General features: G+C 39.7%; 1 protein-coding gene across 2 annotated transcripts in view; it reads right to left on the reverse strand.

Annotated features, from left to right (window-relative positions):
• Positions 1 to 20,895, reverse strand: part of GPD2 (glycerol-3-phosphate dehydrogenase 2) — a 143,834-nt gene that overhangs the window by 67,267 nt on the left and 55,672 nt on the right. For both annotated transcript variants that reach the window (XR_003906664.1, XM_029934551.1), the window contains exons 3-6: positions 18,777 to 18,948; positions 3,680 to 3,804; positions 2,284 to 2,381; positions 1,122 to 1,285 (exon numbers count right to left, since the gene is read on the reverse strand). Coding sequence is in view for 1 of the 2 variants with exons in the window: in XM_029934551.1 (XP_029790411.1) it covers positions 1,122 to 1,285; positions 2,284 to 2,381; positions 3,680 to 3,804; positions 18,777 to 18,948 (559 nt within the window). In the remaining variant the exon portion in view is untranslated. The remainder of the gene's footprint in view (positions 1 to 1,121; positions 1,286 to 2,283; positions 2,382 to 3,679; positions 3,805 to 18,776; positions 18,949 to 20,895) is intronic.

Here is a 20,895-nt window from a genome sequence, read left to right on the forward strand (position 1 = left end):
TAACACTGAGAAGAAGAAACAAAGGGGGGGTAGCCTTGAGGATATCCTATAATATAAAGTATAAATATCAAAGTCTCCTGAAAACAACAACAACAGAACATATTTCTTCATCCTAAGAGTTTAAGTATCTAAGATGAAATACAAAAGATCACATAACAGGGTTAAAAAACAAACGCTGAGCTATAGAGCCCAAGTTGTCCTTTGTGTCACAAAATTTCCAAGACTTTTTGAACATGTACAATTATCTGTGTCCAGCTATTTATTTTATAAATGGACATCCATCCCTGGACTATCTTGCAATTCCATACACCCTTTAAAACTATAGTACAATTTCACAAATGGCTTTTCCTGTTTTGTTTTGTGTTGCACTGTGGTCCATCTGGAGACATTAAGTGGTTAGTTCCTTCAAATAAAAGTGTATAAAATTATATTGTTCACATACCCATAGCCACCCACACACACACACACACAAAATGAACAGGGAGCACATGGCAGATGGATAATAGATAATGTTACTGTTAGGAAACATTTAATAACAACAACAAAAAATAAGCAATAGAAACTGGGGCTTTGGCTTAACAGATGCAATGTTCATCTACCTTCATCACATAAATTATATGTTCAGGAATTGTGTCCTGCGCAAAACACAAACATTTCAATTTCAGCCCAGAGGGCATTTTTCCCTAGGTTTATAACCCCTTGAAAATAGAGGTTTCATCTAGAAAACCTAACAGATATTCAGCTGCTTTCAACATTATAATATATTCATAAGGCAAGTATTCACGGGCAAACGTGGAACAAATTAAATGGCATGAGGGTGGGGTCCAAATTCATAATGATGGAAAATGAACCAAACCAACCATGAGACAAAGTAGAAATCAAAGAAGAAAAAGAATATACAAAAATGAATAATATTAAAATCAAAACACCACAAGTAGTTTTTCAGCTAATATTAGACCAAATGGTGAGTAGGTATGTGTGTGTGTGCGTGCGCACGCACATGTGCTTGTATGTTGTAGAAGACGAGCATTAAAAGTAAGAATGCAAAACTATCTCATTAAGAACATACTATAAGGTCGTGAGTAAGAGAAAGGTGTCTTGTAAAAAGAAAAATCACATACCGTCATAATAGACGATTGCTCCAACCAGTTTGTCCTTCTGGAGCATTGGGAAATGTTCAAGGGCTCTCGATTTGCTGAGGACATAACTGCTTTTCAGGCAATTGCTCCCTGCAACCAGATCATATAGCTTGATGCCTACCCAGTAGTAAGGTAGCTGCCACCACCTACAGCATGAATGGGGGAAAGGTTTCTTGAGACACAGGGTAGAACATTCTAGAAAGGCACTGTAAGTTATAATAGACTTTTCATTTAAGAAAAGCAAAGTGTATCTAGAGGTGTACTTACTGCAAAAGAAACAGGAGGGAACAACAGAACTGTTTTTGACCCCCCAACTGAACTGAATTATGTAAGTAAATGAATCAGAGAGACTCTAAATGAATCATCCCTAAGGCAGTGCTTCTCGACCCGCTGCAGATGAGAATTCTCTAGGGAGAATTCTCACAAACATAAACATACATACAGATATGAGGGTTGGGTGTCTGGGTGACTCTAAGGTGCACCCAGGGGAGAGAATCGCAGGCTTGCGATGTCCTGAGCAAGCTACAACAAAATATGGACAAAAATTATAAAATCTATTTCTAGGCACCCACAACCCCTCATGTGGCTAGCAGTTACATAATCCACTGTCTCATATTACCTGTATTCCATTAAGATGACGTAATGGATCAGCTCTAACAAAATCAGGAAAATTACAATCCGACAACTCTAAATCAAACTTTGGCTTTGGCTAACTTGGAAATTTAAGATGAGCCAAAACGGCTTCGGTTTGGAGTGGGTACATAAGAGGTTCGGATTTTGCAGGGAGATACTTTTTAACTATGCATTTTAGCGTGCAAACGACCCTTTTCTGTTCCCCGGTGCGAACGCAGTTGCTCATCTACAGACTCTCAGTAAACTGGGAGAAGAAACACTAATCGTAAATATAAAGTGCAACCTCCTTGGCCTTCAAGATCAAGCCCTTAGAGCTGGGTCAGAAAAAGGTAATTTAGGAAAAGCCACACTTTTAAACACAACAAAGGCAAATGTTTGAAAAGGATTAAAGATTAGGACCAATTAAAAGTACATTAAGAACTATCTACTGAGGAATGATTTCCATTAAAACTGTGTTCTTCTACGGACCTCAATTACGCAAATAGTACACAGATGATATCAAAAGGCTTACTTGTAAACAGGCAGCATTATAGGCAATGGAGCTGATAAATGGGGAGCAATTTCTAGTAGGTTGGCACGCTCGTGAAGGGCTTCTTTTACCATCCTATACTGAAAAGCAAAACAGAGAAAATTAGTTTGGCAGTAACAGATCATAATATTTTCAAATGGCAAATAGACACCCTGCCAACTGATTGATACACAGAAACCTCTCTACCTCTGAGTGAGGATCGCTCCCTCCTAATCAAAGTTCTAATAATACATCATGCTGTCAACCTGAAAGATTTTTTAGAAACCTTAACTGTATTTGCATAGGAGAAAAACATGCTGTCAGAGTTCCCAGGTGTAAGATATTTTCCTGACTTGAGTTCAGAGATTATTGTAACAATTTATCTTGCATTCTCTGTATTGTCCGCCTTCTCGGTCCTCTATAATATTTCCCCATGTAAGAAATAACAGATTGTTCGTATTCATGCTAAATGTCCCCTTCCTGCCCTCCACTAGCACAAGCAGAGATAATACTTAGGAGTTGCACCGTATTTCAGAGATTACAGAAAAGCGTTTGTCTTTACTCCTTTCGTCCTCGTTACGCGTCTCCGAAGAACTAGCATTATTATTATTATTATAACACTAACTTAAAAATGAGAAAACCGAGGCTCATAGAAATGGAATAAATAATCTGGAACACATCACAAGTCATCTGATTCCAAGTCTTAATGCTCTTTTCTTTGCATCCATCATGATGCCGATGAGACACGTAAGGAAAGAGGACACATTCAAAACTGACAATGTCAAGTTAGCGCTGCTGTGTTTTTCATGTACCAGAAGCAGATAGGGAGTTCAGCTGATTTTTTTTTTACCCCTCTGGGAAATGTCATCTTCCACACTGCCTTGGCAGTTTTCAAATGGTGGCAGACTGGACACAATAAAGTGTGACATAAGAAAAGCATGACTCAGATCATCTTCTCCTTAAGAATATGTCAGTGACAATATGAGCATCTGATTGCAATCACAGTTAAGAGGATCAATCGAACCCTCCTGTACTACAAGACTACCCCCTAAACTTCCCAGAAAGTAGCAATTTGGTGGCTGATCGTAAAACAAACAAATGAAAGAACAAAGAAACAATCACAATTGTTAAAAGGCAACATATCCAAAAGTGATTTTGTAAGTCTGCTCCTTTGACACGCCTGTGTAGAAAAAGCCACTGATCACCCATAAACATGATGCTACAGGGAAGAAATGACACGCCTCTCCTGAAAGATACTCCAGCAGAATACACACTAAATAGGTATTTCCAACAGGAAGAAATGTTAAAAGCCATAAAAAAAAAAAACCCACCCTGATTTAATTGGGTAGAAAAAAGCATAGTTGCAATTTTTTGCTTAACAACCAGCGTACACAATTACCTGCTCAATATCCAACTTCATGATAGCCTTCTGAAGATATCTCACACCACCGTGGATCAATTTAGTGCTTCTGCTGCTGGTCCCTGATGAGAAATCATCTCTTTCTACAAGGGCTGTTTTTAGTCCTGTGTAACCAGAAAACCAAATTAACTTCTTAAATTACACAATTTGTATGTAATTCATTAAAGGCACTTCTCCAGGGTAGAGACAATCACAAGAAAAATTACTCTGAACATGGATAAATTTGTATTCAAAGTGCAGTACACTGTCTATATTATAATGAAGAGATTTTAGCCTTGTCCTGGGGGAAAAGTCAAATCAGAACTAGAAGCATATTAAACTGGGAAGGAATCACAACTAGAAAATACGACAATACAATTTCATGGCGGTAGCGTACTCTGGGGCAGTGAGAGGATCAGAGCAGGGCCCGGTACCCATCCTGACCCACAGAGAATTCAGGCGGTATCGTTTCGAAGCCTGCAGAACTCGCGTTCATGCCTGTCCCCAAGCATCTCACACATTCCAGCCCCTCATCTCTAGGCTACTCTAACACATCATGCCTAAGTCTAGGTCCGACCTCTTATGTGTTGGCTACTATTTCTGGAGGGCTGTTAGAGTGGGTATAAAATGGGAAAAGAGACCAGAGGCATCAAAAGAGAGGAGGGAAGAAAATAACCTCTGGCATGGAGGGATTTACAGTCTAAGACAGGTAAGCATAGTATTATGAAATTACAAAGAAAAATACAAGTCAGGACAAATAAGCCCAGTACAGAGTATCCATGAGTAAAGAAAAGACGATATTCTTGGTAAAGGTGAGGCTGAGCAGAGATAGGTTAGGTTCTAGAAGTCAGGCCTCTGCCCCTTTCTTTGAGAGTTGTGATAAATCTCTTAGGGATGGAACTAGCTTTTGTTTTCTTTTCTTACAGAGACACCCCTTTTTCTTCCAGATTGGGTAGGACCAACAGTACTATGGGTGCCATATACCAGGTAGAGATGAAACCCTCAAACTTCAAAAGACCCAAGTATACATCAGCATCAAGCCATGAGGAGTTCTCACGGCCTGACGTACTCTTAGGAGATGAGAGAGTGTCACAGAGCCCAATTACGATGAGAGTATGTAACAGGGCGGTGTGGGCTCACAAAGCTCCTGTAAGAGAATCTGTGCGTGTACCCCACTCAGAGCCGTTTGTTACATTTAATACCACAGGGTCCTCTTTATAACTTCTAACAGCTTAAATATCTTACCCAAATGTCATCATAAAATCAGGGCAATTCCCTTGACTCGAAAGGACAAAATATCCAGGGAGCGAAATTAGAGAACTTTGATTCGAGGGCAACACTGCTGAAGCTCTAACTAACTAGCAAAATAACACAGAAATTATAGGTATTGTAGACCCAGGTCACCCTTGTGAAACATTTTTGCCAGACAAAGATCTGTCAACTTCTTAACTATGGAAACTCTATCAGATATGCTTAGTGAATTCAGTACTGGATATGTTTTAAAAAACAACAACAGAAAAATAAATCAAGTTAATCCATATATTTCAAAAGAATATTGAGAATCTAAGGGCCAGGTGAAATGCTGGCATTAGAAATTAATTAGGCATGGGGACGCCTGGTTGGCTCAATAGGTTAAGCATCCAACTCTTTAGGTTCAGGTCATAATCTCATGGTTCATGAGTTTAAGACCCACATCGGGCTCTGTGTTGACAGTGTGGAGTCTGCTTGAGATTTTCTGTCTCCCTCTCTCTCTGCCCCTCCCCTGCTCCTGCTCTCTCTCTCTCTCTCTCTCTCTCAAAATAAATAAATAAACACTTTAAAAAAATGAAATAAATTAGGCAAGGACCAAGCTGTCAAGTAGGTTCCAGACCAGAGAGAGGTTAAGGAAAGTCTAACGGTGTTATAGGTGTTAGACTTGAAAATACAGAGGACTCTTATCTTACTCTGGGTTAGAAGTTAAAATCGGGACATAAACCTAAAATTGCATAGTCATGGTTACATTTGTAATCTCTTAAGAATGCTCTGCCTTGGTGAGATTTTTCACCTTTTCTTAGTAAGTCCAATGGAGAGATCTTCTTCCAGCGCTAAAATAGACCATTTTTTCCTTCAGCTGAAGATTAGATGAGGGAGTTGACTTTCAAGTGGCATTTAGGAGCCAGATTTTTTACACTATCCCTCTCATTTAACCTTGGAATCCCAGTTATGACACCAAGATGCCCACACGATGGCACACAGGGACATAAGACAGAAGGAGCCTTCCCATCCAGCCACGGCTTGCCAACCTGCGCCTCCCCAAAGATATCCTGTAGGCTGTGGGAGAGGAGATCATAGACCATCCCCAGTAATCCCCACTTCCTAGCATGGAATGCCCTACCCTGGAGTGTGGACTAGACCTAGTACCTTGCATCTAATGAAGAGAATGCAACAGTAATGGCATGCTGCTTAGTGATTAGGTTATGTTAGACTGTGATTTCTGTTCTCTCTCTTGTCCACACTCTCACTTCCCCTCTCATGCTAAGTAGGATGAAGCAAGCTGTCATGTTTTAAGACCACAGATGATGGGAGCCCCCCAGGCCACAGGTCACAAGAAATTGAGGCCTCAGTCCAACAACCAGGGAAGAACTGAATCATGTCAACGACTACATGAGTTGGTAGGAAGCATTGCAGCCTAGTAGAGTGGCAGAACTAGAGAAACTAGGTGAAGGCACACCCCAATCCCAGACCCTCTGAAATTGTGTGATAGCAAATGTTGTTTTAAGCCACTAAATTTTGGGTTAGTTTATTGATGGCACAATTCTCTGTGTGTATAATAGCTACAGCGGCAGTATAAGTTTTTAATTGTCCCTGGGATAGAGGTCTTCAGGAAAGGCTGAGTTTATGGTGGATGGGTAGAGGGGAGGGAATTATCACTGGCAGAAAAAAAAAAAGGCTAAACAAGAGAAAGGCAAATGCTTGAGTTGGCCCCCTAAATTAGGGGCTGCTTGTCACTCAGGGGCTGTGGACACCATGAAGGAGACCCAGTGGGAGGAACAGTAAAAGGCAGGAATAGTAAAAGGGTCTTTCGTCCACATTGGGGATTTGGACTCTGTCGTCTGGGCCACTGTTTCTCACAAGTAAGTATTATCTGAGTCTCAAAAGGAAAATGTCTCTGAGAACATGGCTTCAAGTCACAGACTGGTTTGGGAAGCAAATGTTTTGTTAGAAGGTACAAGATTTGGCATCAGTGCCACAGAAGCATGAACCTGAATGCTGTACTCAGTTACAAGTTATCCATTTTGAGGAAAAGTACGCTGGTTATTTTTTCCCCTTGTTATTATAAAACAGGAATAATATTTAAATTTTTTTCCAGAAATTCTCAGATATTCTTTTGAGAAACACTATTGTGCTTTCTGTAGGGAAACCATAAAAGTGTTTTAAGCAGAGATATCAGATTAATGTTCTAAAAAGATCTCCCTGTGGGGGTGGAGGGTCGGGCTGCAGGGGGAGAAGACCTAGAGGTAGACCATTTAGGGGACTTGTGTCACAAAGCAGGAATGGGGCAATGAAGAGGCCAGCCTCACAGGCAGAGACGGTAGTGGAGAATGATAGAAGAGAGAATTTTATGGGCTTGTGTCCTCAGGATGGATTTTTTTTTCTTTCCCAGACTGACAGAGTGTGAGGCAGGGAGCTACTCTAGGAATCAGCAAGCCATCTCAGAAGGATATTTCAGGATCTGTAAGTGAGAGCTAACACTTTAAAGCCTCAAAACTGCTTTTGCAAGTATTGGACATTTTAAAAAAGTTATTCACATGTATTTATGTGAGAAACCCTAGTGAATACCAACAAAAGTTAAAACGGGCCTCTCTGTCAAACCAGGCTGTTTTGCTTGTCGTCTTATTTCTAGTGTCATATCATCAAGCTACCCACCAGAATTTCTGAAGCAAAATGATACTGCTTCTTCCAGAGGAGAAAAAAAAAACATAAAAATTTAACCCCCAAAGTAATAGCTATATTGATGTATTAAAACACCATGTAACCTAAAAGTATTACCAAAAGTTTTTAGAACCACACACACACACAGATATACAAAACCCCCAGATATTGGGGAGGAGGGGAAAGAAAATATTTTTAAATTTTCAACTGCTATTATACACTAAATATTTTCTCATTTTTGTTGGATGAGAACAATGGAATGAGGGAGAAAGAAACTGATGCAAGATCAAGACATTCTTAGAAGTTCAAACGGCTTCCCATAAATCTATTTTAACTGATTAATCACTACAGCAAAGATCATGAAAATTTAAAAAGCCTTAAAGTCTTGTTCCTTTCTATGCACCACTCGAAACACCAAAATTTTCCTCCCTTCAAAAATTGTGGCTCTGAAATTTTAAGGGCTTAGTTTTCTGATACTTTTATAAAGTAAGGCAGTAAAAAGAGAGTACTTTTATACCTTCTTAAAGTGAGTGAGCAGTATTTTTATGGGATATTCAATGCTAACATTTTGTGTTCTCAGGTAAAACAATTAAGTTTGAAGGACATCAAAAATAATGCACCCACGCTTCAATAAACTACTGCTGGTTGTGGATTTGAGGTGTTCAGGAAGATCTTTCCTCAGAGTAGAAGAATGACCTCCCCACGTGTCCTCACGATGGAGGGCTGACCTCTCTGTGCATTTACAGTAATTCAACTGAACTAGATCAAGTTTTTCTGAGAAATCATTTCTGTCTTTTTCTTTCCTTCTCAGCAGTTACTTGTTATGGACAGCAGTGAGCTCTATCACTGCGGAGATAAACCAGAACATTCATGAGTGGTACTGTTATTTTCTTTTATGTTTTAACATTGATTGCTTTTAGTACATATTCACAAGGATTTCATGAGAGTGGTCAAGTGTTAATATTTGGGGTGAAATACTCCGAGAATCTTAGGTATACTAACATGATTAGCTACACTGGAAGAATAAAGGCAACTGAAATCTGCCTTTCCGTCATCCTGAGCCCATCTCCCAGCAAGTCCAAACTATGGGGGACATGGGCCAGGGGACAGGAACTAAAGAAGGCTCTTTACAGCTTTGCCTTTTCCAACCTGAGTGAGAATGTCTAGCTACCAACCACTTCTAACTAAACCAATTTGTGGCTCAAGACAGTTGGATGAACAGAGGAGTAATTACCTTCTAAGGGGAGGAATCGTACGACATTTAACTTTCACAACATGATATAGAACAGAAGTATATTTTAATACCTTTTACTGATTATCTTATTATGCATGAAAACATGCTCAGTATAATAAATGCAGAGAAGTAAAGAGAACAAAATAAAACTCTCCTGTAATCGCACAGCTTAGAGATAACTACAGTTGACATTTGTGAACATTGAGACGTTCACATTTTCTATGCATGTGTATACGCACATGTGTACATTTTTACAAAAATAGGATATATTCCATTTTTTTCATTTAACGTTATTTATTGTAAACATCTCTCCATGTCAATATATATTTTTCTACAATTTCATTTGTAATGTATGAATAGTATTAAGTTAAATATTTACAGTGATTTATATTCAATTCCCTATTTTTGAACATTTGGGTTATTTCATACCTACACTATCACAGATAGTACTGCAACATATTTTCATTTAAACTCTGCATTTTTAATTATTTCATTAGAATACATTTTCAGATATGGCATTATTTAGATATTTTTTAAACAGAAAGGAGAGATTAATCCCTATGAATTACATAGCAGAGGTGCCAACCCAATATACCAATCAGAAAATTTAGGTACATTGGTACCAGAGTGTATGTATTAAAGTCACATGCCCCATGAAAGAAACATGGTGTGCCTTAAGAAAAGGAAAATTTATCTTTCTTTAGAAAAGGTTTGGGCACTTACCTTTGGATTTCAGAAAGCCAATGCCACTAAAAAGACAAGAGACTAACCCAAAGGCTGAATATTTTATATGAAAGATCAATTTCCAAATAAATAAATAAATAAATAAATAACACTCTACATTTGCAAAGTAATCCTCGTAGTCTGAATCCTATGGTTTAGCCTAGTTTTTTTTTTCTAACAATGAACGTTAGTTAGCATTTTACATAATTATAGAATATTGGATAGATTATTTAATACCTATTGCTGTTTTTATATTAGGAAACAGATTAGTGGAGATATCATATGTGTTCCTCAAGATCATGGAGGCACAAAAATGTATTCAGCCATAACATTAATCAGACTATACAGTTATGAAAGAATATAAGAGTTGCCTTCTTGTTTCTTCTTTTTACTTTTTTATTATAAAAACAGCCAATGTTCAAAGAGAGGAGGAATACCCAAACTATTTAGAGGGATGAAAAGAGAAACTAATAGACTCCTGGCTTCCTAGTTACACAACCCAGATTGTTAACTATAAAAATGCCTCTTTACACTACCAGAAACTTTCCATGCTCACAAGTATACAACCTATGGATCTTTTTGCTTTAAACACAAGTACAAGTAACAAGCTCATTCTTCACAATGTGTTTTCCAGTTTATGACACATATCAGCCACCTTTTCTCTAAATACTTATAAACCTCTTTTGGACACCTGAATGTACCCAATTTATTAAACCAGACCTCAGGATTTTGCTATTATAAATTTCTGTAAGTAAAATTTTAATATGGCATTATGAGTTCAGCCTTGAACTCCTCTTCTCCAAATACAGCAAAAATAATTTCTCTATATATATTTTTAAAGAACATGGTTGATCTAAAAATAAACATGCTATGGACCATGCTATGGAAACTCAGAGCAGAGTAGTTAGGCCAAAAGCTTCTGTCTTCCGGGCTCTGGGTCTAGAAACAGGGAAGGCCACCTAGATTTCAGTTCCTGAAGGACAAGAGGGACAGGTCTCCCTTGAAGGAAGACTAACCAGCTGAATACTGAGACCTGAAGAAGGACTTCATCCATTATGAAGAGCAGTGGGGATTCTTCTGCCTACCACTGGCCCAGGGCTGCGGACCACCTGCGGGGAGTTATCTGGGAGGCAGGACGCCAGGTGCAGAGAGCATCACCTGAGCCAAAGTGCCACCAGTGGGCTCAGCGCTTGGTCTCCCAGGACGTCCAGAATCAGCACAGGGCAGGAGCCTCAACTGGGTCTCTCGGATGGGACTCAAGGGTAGAAACGACTTTGTGTATAGAGTTTAAGGTGTAGAAACACAGAGCAATACCAAAGTGATTTACTATGAAGGAAAGGAAGGAAAAGAAGCAAAGTTTAAAAATGTAAGTAAAAAATACAAAATAAATGCACATGGTATCCCAACAAATGAAAATGGATCAAATTCCTTTTTTTTTCTCTATGCTTAATAGATAGACTCTATCTTTCAATGGATTAAATTCACCTGGTTAAAGATAGATCTAACAGAAATTAAAATAAAAAAATTCAAAAATAAAGGTAGATTCTACTTATTTTAAGCATGAAAAAAAATCCAGGGGTGCCTAGCTGCCTCCTTCAGAAAAGCATGTGACTCCTGATCCTGGAGTCATGAGTTTAACCCCTATGTTGGGTGTGTAGATTATGTAAATAAACTTAAAAAAAAAAAAGAATCCAGATACATGTTGCTTATCATAGACATACTAAAGCACAAGGATGGAAACAAAAATGAAACAAATCCTGTCTAATAAGTTATATTTTCCCAATCTCACATGTGCTCTTTAGATTTTTGCCATAAATAAGTTTTAATTTTTATGAAATCAGATTTAGCAAGATTTTTCAAAAAGAAAATGGCTTTTCTGGTGTCCTGTTTAAAAATACTTTTCTTACTCCATTTTTTAAATATTTACATATATTTTCTTCTAATAGTTTTATGGTGTTCTGTTGTTAAATCCTTGGTTCACACAGAATATGACAAATAGAATATATATACACGTGTGTGTGTATATGTATGTGGGTATATACATAAACACATATATATATACCTAAGTATATATATATAAATCAGGGGGAGTGGGTACTCTCACACCACTTATTAAATATCTAATATTGACAGATTTGAAATGCTGCCCTTATCATATTCTAAATTCTATGTGTTTAGATCTATTTCTAGGCTCTTTGTTTCACTTATCTGTCTATTCCTTTGGCAAACTATTTTAATTAAAGTAGCTTTTTGGGGCGCCTGGCTAGCTCAGTCGGTTAAGCGTCCCGCTAAGGCTCAGGTCGTGATCTCAGGTTCGTGGGTTCGAGCCCCACGTCAAGCTCTGTGCTGACAGCTAGCTCAGAGCCTGGAGCCTGTCTTCAGATTCTGTATCTCCCTCTCTCTCTGACCCCCCCCTGCTCATGCTTTCTCTCAAAAATAAATAAACATTAAAAAAAATTTAATGGCATGTTTAAAAATATAATAAAGTAGCTTTATAATACACTTTAATATCTGATAGATTTCTATCTAATCCTTTATCATTATTCTTTTTCAGAATGAATCTGGTAAGTCTCATAGGCTTATTTTTCCAGATAAACTTTAGCACGGTTTTTCATGTCCCACCCCCAACTCCTGTCAAAATCAGTACATTAATTAAAATTACACTAATTTCCAACAAATTTTAGTAGGAACGTGCAATCTGGTCAGCTAGTAGTGTTTAGCAAACAGCAAACTTTCTTCTGTCACAAGTCTACTGTCCTGACATAGGATTTTCTCTTCCCTCATGGTAGTAGAGTGGGGTACAAGGAGAAAGGGGTGAGGGGGGCCGGCCTGTAATTCCCAGAATGCACTGTCTTCACAGGCCCTGCCTCTTCTTTACTTTTTCTACATGCAGACACTTCCTCCCTTTCACAAACCTTTACTTATACAGAAAAGTGTTACTGCTATCTTTCATTTATGTCTGAAAACCTTGAGGCTCTCTATAAAGGTGAGACACTTGTCATAGCTCACAAAGCTATCAAGTGATGAAGCCAAGGACTTGATCCCACTTCATTCTAATTGCATAACCTGTGTCCTTAATGACCTAATGACCGGGCTACACCGCACTAGACGGGCACCACCCGGAGTCAGACTTCAGGAACTACCAGCCAGATACCATTCAGAAACGAAAAGTAAATATGCGGTTCTGAAAAAGAGAACTACAATTAATGTTACCCTCCAGCAGGAGGCAGTCTTCTCTGGAATTTGAATTAAAAGCCAGAATGGCTAAGTTTAAATATTTTATTTTTTTTTTTTTTAAAGAGGACAGTTTTTTTGTTTTTTTTAAATGTTTTATTTATTTTTGATACAGAGAGAGACAGAGCATGAGAGGGGGAGGGGCAGAGAGAGAAGGAGACACAGAACAGGAAGCAGGCTCCAGGCTCTGAGCTAGCTGTCAGCACAGAGCCCGATGTGGGGCTCGAACCCACGAACGTGAGATCTGACCTGAGCTGACCTGAGCTGAAGTCGGAGGCCCAACCGACTGAGCCACCCAGGCACCCCTAAATATTTGATTTTAAACCAGGAATGTACTAGGTGATCCCTGACCCATGCAGGTAAAGTCACATAAAAGAACACAAAACAAAACAAAAAAAAACTGAAAAAAAAAAACCATTTTGAAGAACTCTGAGGGGGGATTCTGTTTATCAGATTCTTCTGGTGGGAGCTCTCCCTGGGGGCAGAGGGCCTCCCCGTCTCCCCCGCCCCAGACTGGACACAGTGTTAAACAGACAAGTGATCTCCACTGTTCCTAGAGACACACAGTAGGATGAGACAAGAATTGTGCACATTATGTTTATAAAATCCTATTCCTAAATGCAACAACTGCAAATGGACTCCCAGGAAAATGCAGAGAGTCAGAATGTAAATAAATGTTCATTAGGAAGACTTCTTCTCTGCCTTCTACAGTCTTTGTTGATCCATTACCAAAACTGCACTTGGGCACAGTATTTCATCAAAAAGCTTGCGCAAACATTTCTATGCAAGCCCTTTAACATCTAGTGGTTCCCCCAAAACTTTGATGTCCTGAAAAATCTAATTATTACTGGTAACTTTAAAAGATCACAGTAATTTATTTTTGTCAAATGTGACTAAAGATTAATGGATACAATCAGGAATAATTTGGTAAAAACATATCAAATGCAGAGAAAGCAAAATTTGTTGTTAAGTGAAGCATCAAATATAATAAAAGAGCAAATTCCATGAATGAATAGCAACAATGCACAATTCATTAACCAAATGCCCATGATTATTTCACACTTCAGAGGGCTACTGATATGATCCGAAATTGTAGTAAAAGGATAAATACAGATTAACTTCAGTATCTCTCTACATTTTAATTATAAATCCTACCCCCCAACGGCTACCAGCATAATAAAAGAAATACAAACTAAGGTTTCTCCATCTCTTTTATAAGGGATACAAAATTTCATACCGATACAATAAGATGTTCAGTCAACTGGGTTTTATTGTTTGGGGTTTTTTTTTTAATTTTATGCCTTTATTTTATTTTGAGAGAGAGAGGCAGAAAGCAAGTTGGGCAGCGGCAGAGAGAGAGGGAGACACAGAATCTGAAGCAGCCTCCATGCTCTGAGCTGTCAGCATAGAGCCCGACGTGGGGCTCGAACCCACAGACTGTGAGATCATCACCTGAGCCGAAGTCAGATGCTGAGCCCACTGAACAACTTAGGAGCCCCTAGTCAATTGTTTTTAAAGACAGTAATTCTTAGTTGTTACTAACTCTAAAAATTTAAAACCTGTTCAACATTCAGGCTCTGGGTACCCTTCTCTTCTCAAAATCATCATCATCATCCCCATCCTTACCATCATGACCATCACCCATGTCATCTGCTAATGCCCCAGTTAACATCCTGATCACTACCAAATGTCCTTCCCAGCCCAAAAAGAAAATGTTACTTGTTCAGCAAATACTAACAAACCATAAGCTCCTTGAGGACAAAACCACAGCTTATTTATTAATCTTTTACTTCCCAGAGATGGTCAGTATTTGACTCAAACAGTTTTGCTTTAAATAGAAAAATACAATAAACAACAACAACAACAACTTGAAACCTAAAGGATAATTAACAAGAAGATCTTTGGGATGAATTCTTCAGCCATTAAAAAGAATGAGTACCATGCACGTGTAAAGGTGGATTAAATATACTGTTATTTGAAAGTAACACATTGCAAAGTAATGACCATAGCATGATCTTGTCTGGGTTTTTAAAAAGATATAAATCTAGCAAGTGAGGCTTTAAAATTTTTTTAATGTTTATTTATTTCTGAGAGACAGAGAGAGAGAAAGAGAGAGAGAGAGACAGACAGAGAGAGTGAACAGGGTAGGGCCAGAGAGAGAGGGAAACACAAAATCTGAAGCAGACTATAGGCTCTCTGAGCTGTTAGCACAAAGCCCGATTCAGGGCTCAAGCCCATGAACCGTGAGATCATGACTGAGCCAAAGTTGGAGGCTTAACTGTCTGAGCCACTCAGGTGCCCCAACTGAGACTTTTCAAAAGGAGAAAAGGAAGAAAAGGCACTGAATAGTGGGTGCCTTATTATCATTAAACTCAGTACCACAACCTACTCTAATTCTTTAAAGGAACTTGGCTGTCCAACATGTCTCAAGTACCCCTACTAGTTCTAGGTCTCCAGGGAAGCAATTCCCTCTGCCTTCATAGAATCTTTCCCCCTTGTCTCCTCTCACTGATACCCGGTCAGTTGTCCATTCTGCATTCTACCTTACTGTGTCTTTTCTCTGCCTCCAGTCTGAGAAATACTGGGCACATACACAAATCTACTGCATAGAAAACAAATTTACATTTTCTAACCACAAAAGAGCAAAATAGTCCCTGCTCCCTAACACAGTTTCCATGTGGTAGTTCTAAATCTTTTCTACCTGGAAGTCCCTCACTCCTATCTCTAAGTAGAACATCTCTTTTGGCTTTTGTGTGTTTCAGAATAGTTTTTCAGTCACACAAGCTCCCCATTTTAGGCATTAGAATCTTCATCCTTTCTTTCTGTCTCGGAGAGATGTCCCTTAGCTCCCTACCAAACTTAAGACAACAACGCTGCCTCAGTCCACATGTTGCCCTTATTATTTGCATATCAAGGTTCTCCTCCTGCACAGGGTTTGTTTTTTTTTCCTTTGAGCCCAGATAAATATTCAGATTGTTTTGAAAGCAAGAAAGAGAAAAAGGAAAGAAGGAAGGGAAGGGAAAAGGGAGGTGAGAGGAAAGGCAAAAGGAGGGGAGGAGAAAGGAAAAGGGAGGGGAGAGGAAGAAAGAGGAGGGAAGAAAGGAAGGAAAAAAAGGGAGGGAGGGTGGCCATAATTCTTGCGTATATTGCCTCCCTTCTGTATCCTACTACACCATCAAGTGACCTCCTTTCTCTGGTCCTTGTCTCTAGATGTCCTAACAGCTTGTGCTCACACCTGCCCCTTCCTTACTGTCTATCCGCTCTGTATCACCAAATCGGGTGCTCTTCGGTGTCTTAAAGTGGCCCATTCAGTAAAGTCCAAAGGCCCTCTCCTGGCATACCATGCCCTGTCCTACCCCCCGCCCGCCCCCCACTTCTCTCATATCCTCCTCTACCCAGCCTCAGTGCTCCAGCTGGAAACATGCTGACCCCACACGCATGGACTCCATGCATTCCACCTGCACGTGCCCGCAGGTTGGAACACATTCAGCGAGCAGTGTTTGCTATTAAAATTCTATCCGTGCTAAATAGCACCTTTCTTTCTCCTGTCCATTCTCCTGCAGATATGACTAGTCTCACCCTTTTATGTCTGAAATGCCTGTACACCTTGGGAAAGGTACATATTCTCCATGTTGTAATTCAGTCTGTACACACAAGCAGAACCACGAGCACCTTGTCTGTATCCTCCTTCGTATCCCGCATGCCGCCATGCAGGCACTCAGTGAATATTTGTGGCATGACCATTTAAAAAATTGCTATATATTTCAGTATATAATGTGAACATGATTGGAAACACACATACAATATATTTTTCTGAATCCTACTGGGGAAATGACCTGCTAGAACAGAAAAGTATCACCTCGTCAATCCTGACTCCTGGGAAGGGTAGCCCCAGAAAAGACCTCTCATTCTGTTACAAACACGCCCTCCCCTTCCACCCTCCTTCCCAGGCCGCCAGGGGAGAGTTCTAGCACCTTGAGATTCCTGTAATCGATCTTTCCATCTGGTTTAGTATGTCCGAGGAGAATGTGGCTCAAACTACCATGGATGGAAACAGGGAGTTCCATGTCCACGGGGGTCTGCTTAACAACAGAATAAATTCCAAGGCCTGTATTTTGAATTTACCATTATTTAGAAGTGACAAAAAGGACCTGGGCTGTGAAGTCTCCGTGGATCAAAAGTTCAGTGCAGGTCCCAGGCCATCACAGTAAGTCTAGGGCAGTTCCTTGTTTGTGTGTGCCTACATCTTGTCAAATTTATTCATTTTTTAAGAGTAGATTCTACCAGATATGTAAGGTAACTAAGTCTAAGATGGCTGTGGCAGTAACTTAATCTGAGAAGAATGATTCCATGTAATAAATTATTACCATTGAGCTTAAAACTGGAATAAATATTGAGTCTTACACAGTAACTACAATCATCCAGAGTCAAAATTCCTCACAGCGGCACCCAGCCCAACTGGATACCTCCAAGGATACCACAAAGAATTATTTCTCCAGGAAGTCTTATGCCTTCATGTTAATAAGGGCAGCCCTAGGGGTACCTGGCTGGCTCAGTGGGTACCGCATGCAACTCCTAACCTCAGGTCATGAGATCAATCCCCACGTTGGATGTGGAGCCTGCTTACAATGATGATGATGATGATGATGATGGTGGCAGCAGCTATAAATACTACCTATAATTTATTGAGCTTCTATTTTGTGTGACAAGCACTGTTTTAAGTCATCTTCATGATTATACATTTAATGCTCCCAACAATCACTCAAAGAAGGTATTTTTTTGATATCTGAAAGATGAGGAACCTTACAGAAATTAAGAAATTGGCCCAAGTAATGCAGAGCCAGGATACGTGCCCAGATTTCTGTGGCCCGAAACTCCACACTAGTAATAACCACAGGTAAAAATCAAATTATTTTATTCAATATATCATATGAAAGAGCACTGGTGTTTCATACTAAAATTTCATTCTTTATATGTCACATTTCTATTTTTTCAAGTTTGTTTATTAATTTTGAGAGAGAAAACACACTAGCGGAGGAGAAGCAGAGAGAGAGGGAGAGAGAGAATCCCAAACAGGCTCCATGCTATCAGTGCAGGGCCTGACCAGGGGTTGATCTCATCAACCATGAGATCCAGACCTGAGCTAAAATCAAGAGTCAGATGCTTAACCTATGAGCCACCCAGGTGCCCCACGTTCCCATTTCGAAAGAAGTTTTCATCATGTCTTTCCTAATGCTGACTGATAGGATGCCCGAGAGAACTACAGGTTAACAGGTTAGCAACAGTCTTTTCCACCATAAATTCACATAAACTCGAGTCTCCCAAACTGAAGTCCCCATTTCACTGGAAGAAATGCTTTTAAGAGATACAAGAACAAAAAGGATTATTTAATAGATTAATTCACTTTAATAAATCTGTTCTACTTTCACTGACATGTGATTTCAGATGATATACAAATATTTCTTATTTCATTAAAATGTATTTACTTCATGTGATGAGTAAGAAATAGCTAGAACATCAAATTAATGAATTCAAAGGAACTTAAAGTTTTCTTTTCAAAGAAATTCATTTATGTGTGAAACACGGGCTATGTTTAATTTTAAAACTGTGCAAGTGCCTATGTTTAAAAAAATACAGAGGTGGGGACAACTGGATGGCTCAGTCGGTTGAGCTTCTGACTTTGGCTCAGGTCATGATCTCACGGTTCCTGGGTTCGAGCCCTGCATCAGGCTCTGTGCTGACAGCTTAACTCAGAGCCTGGAGCCTGTCTTTGGATTCTGTCTCCTCTCTCTGACCCTCCCTTGCTCGCTCTGTCTCTCAAAAATAAATTAAAAAAAAAAAGTATGGAGGTGCTTCACAAAGGATGGAAAATCAGAAAGTACAACAGAACTGTGACTTTACTAGCACAGCGCGTGGACCGCATGCCTGACTGGGGGACGGGAGAGGAGGGGTGCGAAGCTTGTGTCTAATACACCCATCCACGCTGGGACTCACCTCTGGTGACAGCATCCAGCGCACAGCCACATCCCGTTGCTCCGCCTCCGATGACCAGGATATCAAATTCCGCCGTGTTTTGCAAAGTCAGTAGCTGAGCTTCTCTGGAAGGAGGCTCCCTGTTAACAGGTTCTGAAAGGCACTCGGCTGCTTCCACATAGGCCAGGCTCACCTGGTGTAAGAGTCCAAAGTCCATTTTCAGTCGTTCATGTGGAATGCGAATGTAATACACCTCACTGTATACTAAAAGAAGAGATCTGTAATGGGGACAAGCAATATCAAAGCGAGACCATGGTACCTAGTCGACATGGACTTACAGGACCAACTGCCTCATAGAAAAGTCCTTAAAATCCAGGCGCGATTTTTAAATAAGTCACCACCATTTAGGCATGGAACACCCGGTTTCAGACTCAGTATCTCAACTGCTTGTTTTGGTTTCAAAAATAGCCAAGTTCAACTATTCTCCACACTGCACAGCAATTCCCAAATACCTAGTCTAAGATAATTTATAGGAGAACATAAGGAAGTGTTTCACCCTGTAGCACTAATTCATTCAGATAACATTTACAAGTGTTGAAAGGAGGCGGAAGAAAGCACTTGATGCCCTTCTGCAATTTCTTAAAAGTGTATGTTCTTCATTCCTTGATTCCCCTGACAAAAATAAATTCTAGAGCTTAGATGTCTATGAATTTCGGTCAGTATAATTAAAAACAAATCTGTTTAATAGAAGTTATGTTTAAATAATTAGCTATGGCTGGGGCACCTGGGTTCAGCGTCCAACTTCAGCTCAGGTCATGATCTTGCAGCCCATGAGTTCGAGCCCCACATTGGGCCCTGTGCTGATGGCTCAGACCATGGACCCTGATTCTGATTCTGTGTCTCCCTCTCTCCCTGCTCCTCCCCGACTCATGCTCTATCTCTCTCTGTCTCTCAAAAATGAATAAATGTTAAAAAAAATTGATTAGCTATGGTCAATGGAAATAAGATTTTTTAAGGATTTTAGTCAGAGGCTTCCCCATAGAACATTTTAATATAAAATTATAGATTCTATGTATTTAATATACACTATTTCAAGTTTGAAAGCTTTGACAATAACGTAATTAAAGCCAGCTATAACCCACCCCAAAGAATGATGACCTTCCCTATTTCTAGTTCTTCTTTCATTAGACTGTAAGTTATCATCCTTAAAAAAAATTATGGTCTTAAAAGAAAAGTAGTTGCAAAAGTTACAGTCCAAATCCTAGAAAATTAGACAAGTAAAATGTGAATAGTAGGTTCGATCCCTGTAGTGACTAGTGCTGGCCAGCATTGCTCTAACAGTTACTTATCCACAGGGATGTGACTTGTATTTTTTTCTTCTTTTAAATCACAGCATCCATGTGATGCTGGCAGTGTCTTCCCCATTCTGCTGAAGAAACCAAATATGAAGCTCGGAACCTCAAGGCCAGAACTTGTTCAAGAGAAGGTGATCTTTTTTTTTTTCTTAAACAGTTTATTGGCAAATTGGTTTCCATACAACACCCAGTGCTCTTCCCCACAAGTGCCCTCCTCCATCACCACCACCTCTTTTACCCCCTCCTCCTTCCCCTTCAACTCTCAGTTCATTTTCAGCATTCAATAGTCTCTCAAGTTTTGCGTCCCTCTCTCTCCCCAACTCTCTTTCCCTCTTCCCCTCCCCCTGGTCCTCCATTGGGTTTCTCCTATATTCCTGTTAGACGTATGAGTGCAAACATATGGTATCTGTCCTTCTCTGCCTATTTCACTTAGCATGACACCCTCAAGGTCGATCCACTTTCCTACAAATGGCCAGATTTCATTCTTTCTCATTGCCATGTAGTACTCCATTGTGTATATATACCACATCTTCTTGATCCACTCATCAGGTGATGGGCATTTAGGCTCTTTCCATGTTTTGGCTATTGTTGACAGTGCTGCTATGAACATTGGGGCACATGTGCTCCTATGCATCAGCACTTCTGTACCCCTTGGGTAAATCCCCAGCAGTGCTATTGCTGGGTCATAAGGGGGTTCTATGGATAGTTTTTTGAGGAACCTCCACACTGTTTTCCAGAGTGGCTGCACCAGTTTACATTCCCACCAACAATGTAGGAGGGTGCCC

The sequence above is a fragment of the Suricata suricatta genome, chromosome 3, assembly GCF_006229205.1.
Source record: "Suricata suricatta isolate VVHF042 chromosome 3, meerkat_22Aug2017_6uvM2_HiC, whole genome shotgun sequence".
Lineage (NCBI taxonomy): Eukaryota > Metazoa > Chordata > Mammalia > Carnivora > Herpestidae > Suricata > Suricata suricatta.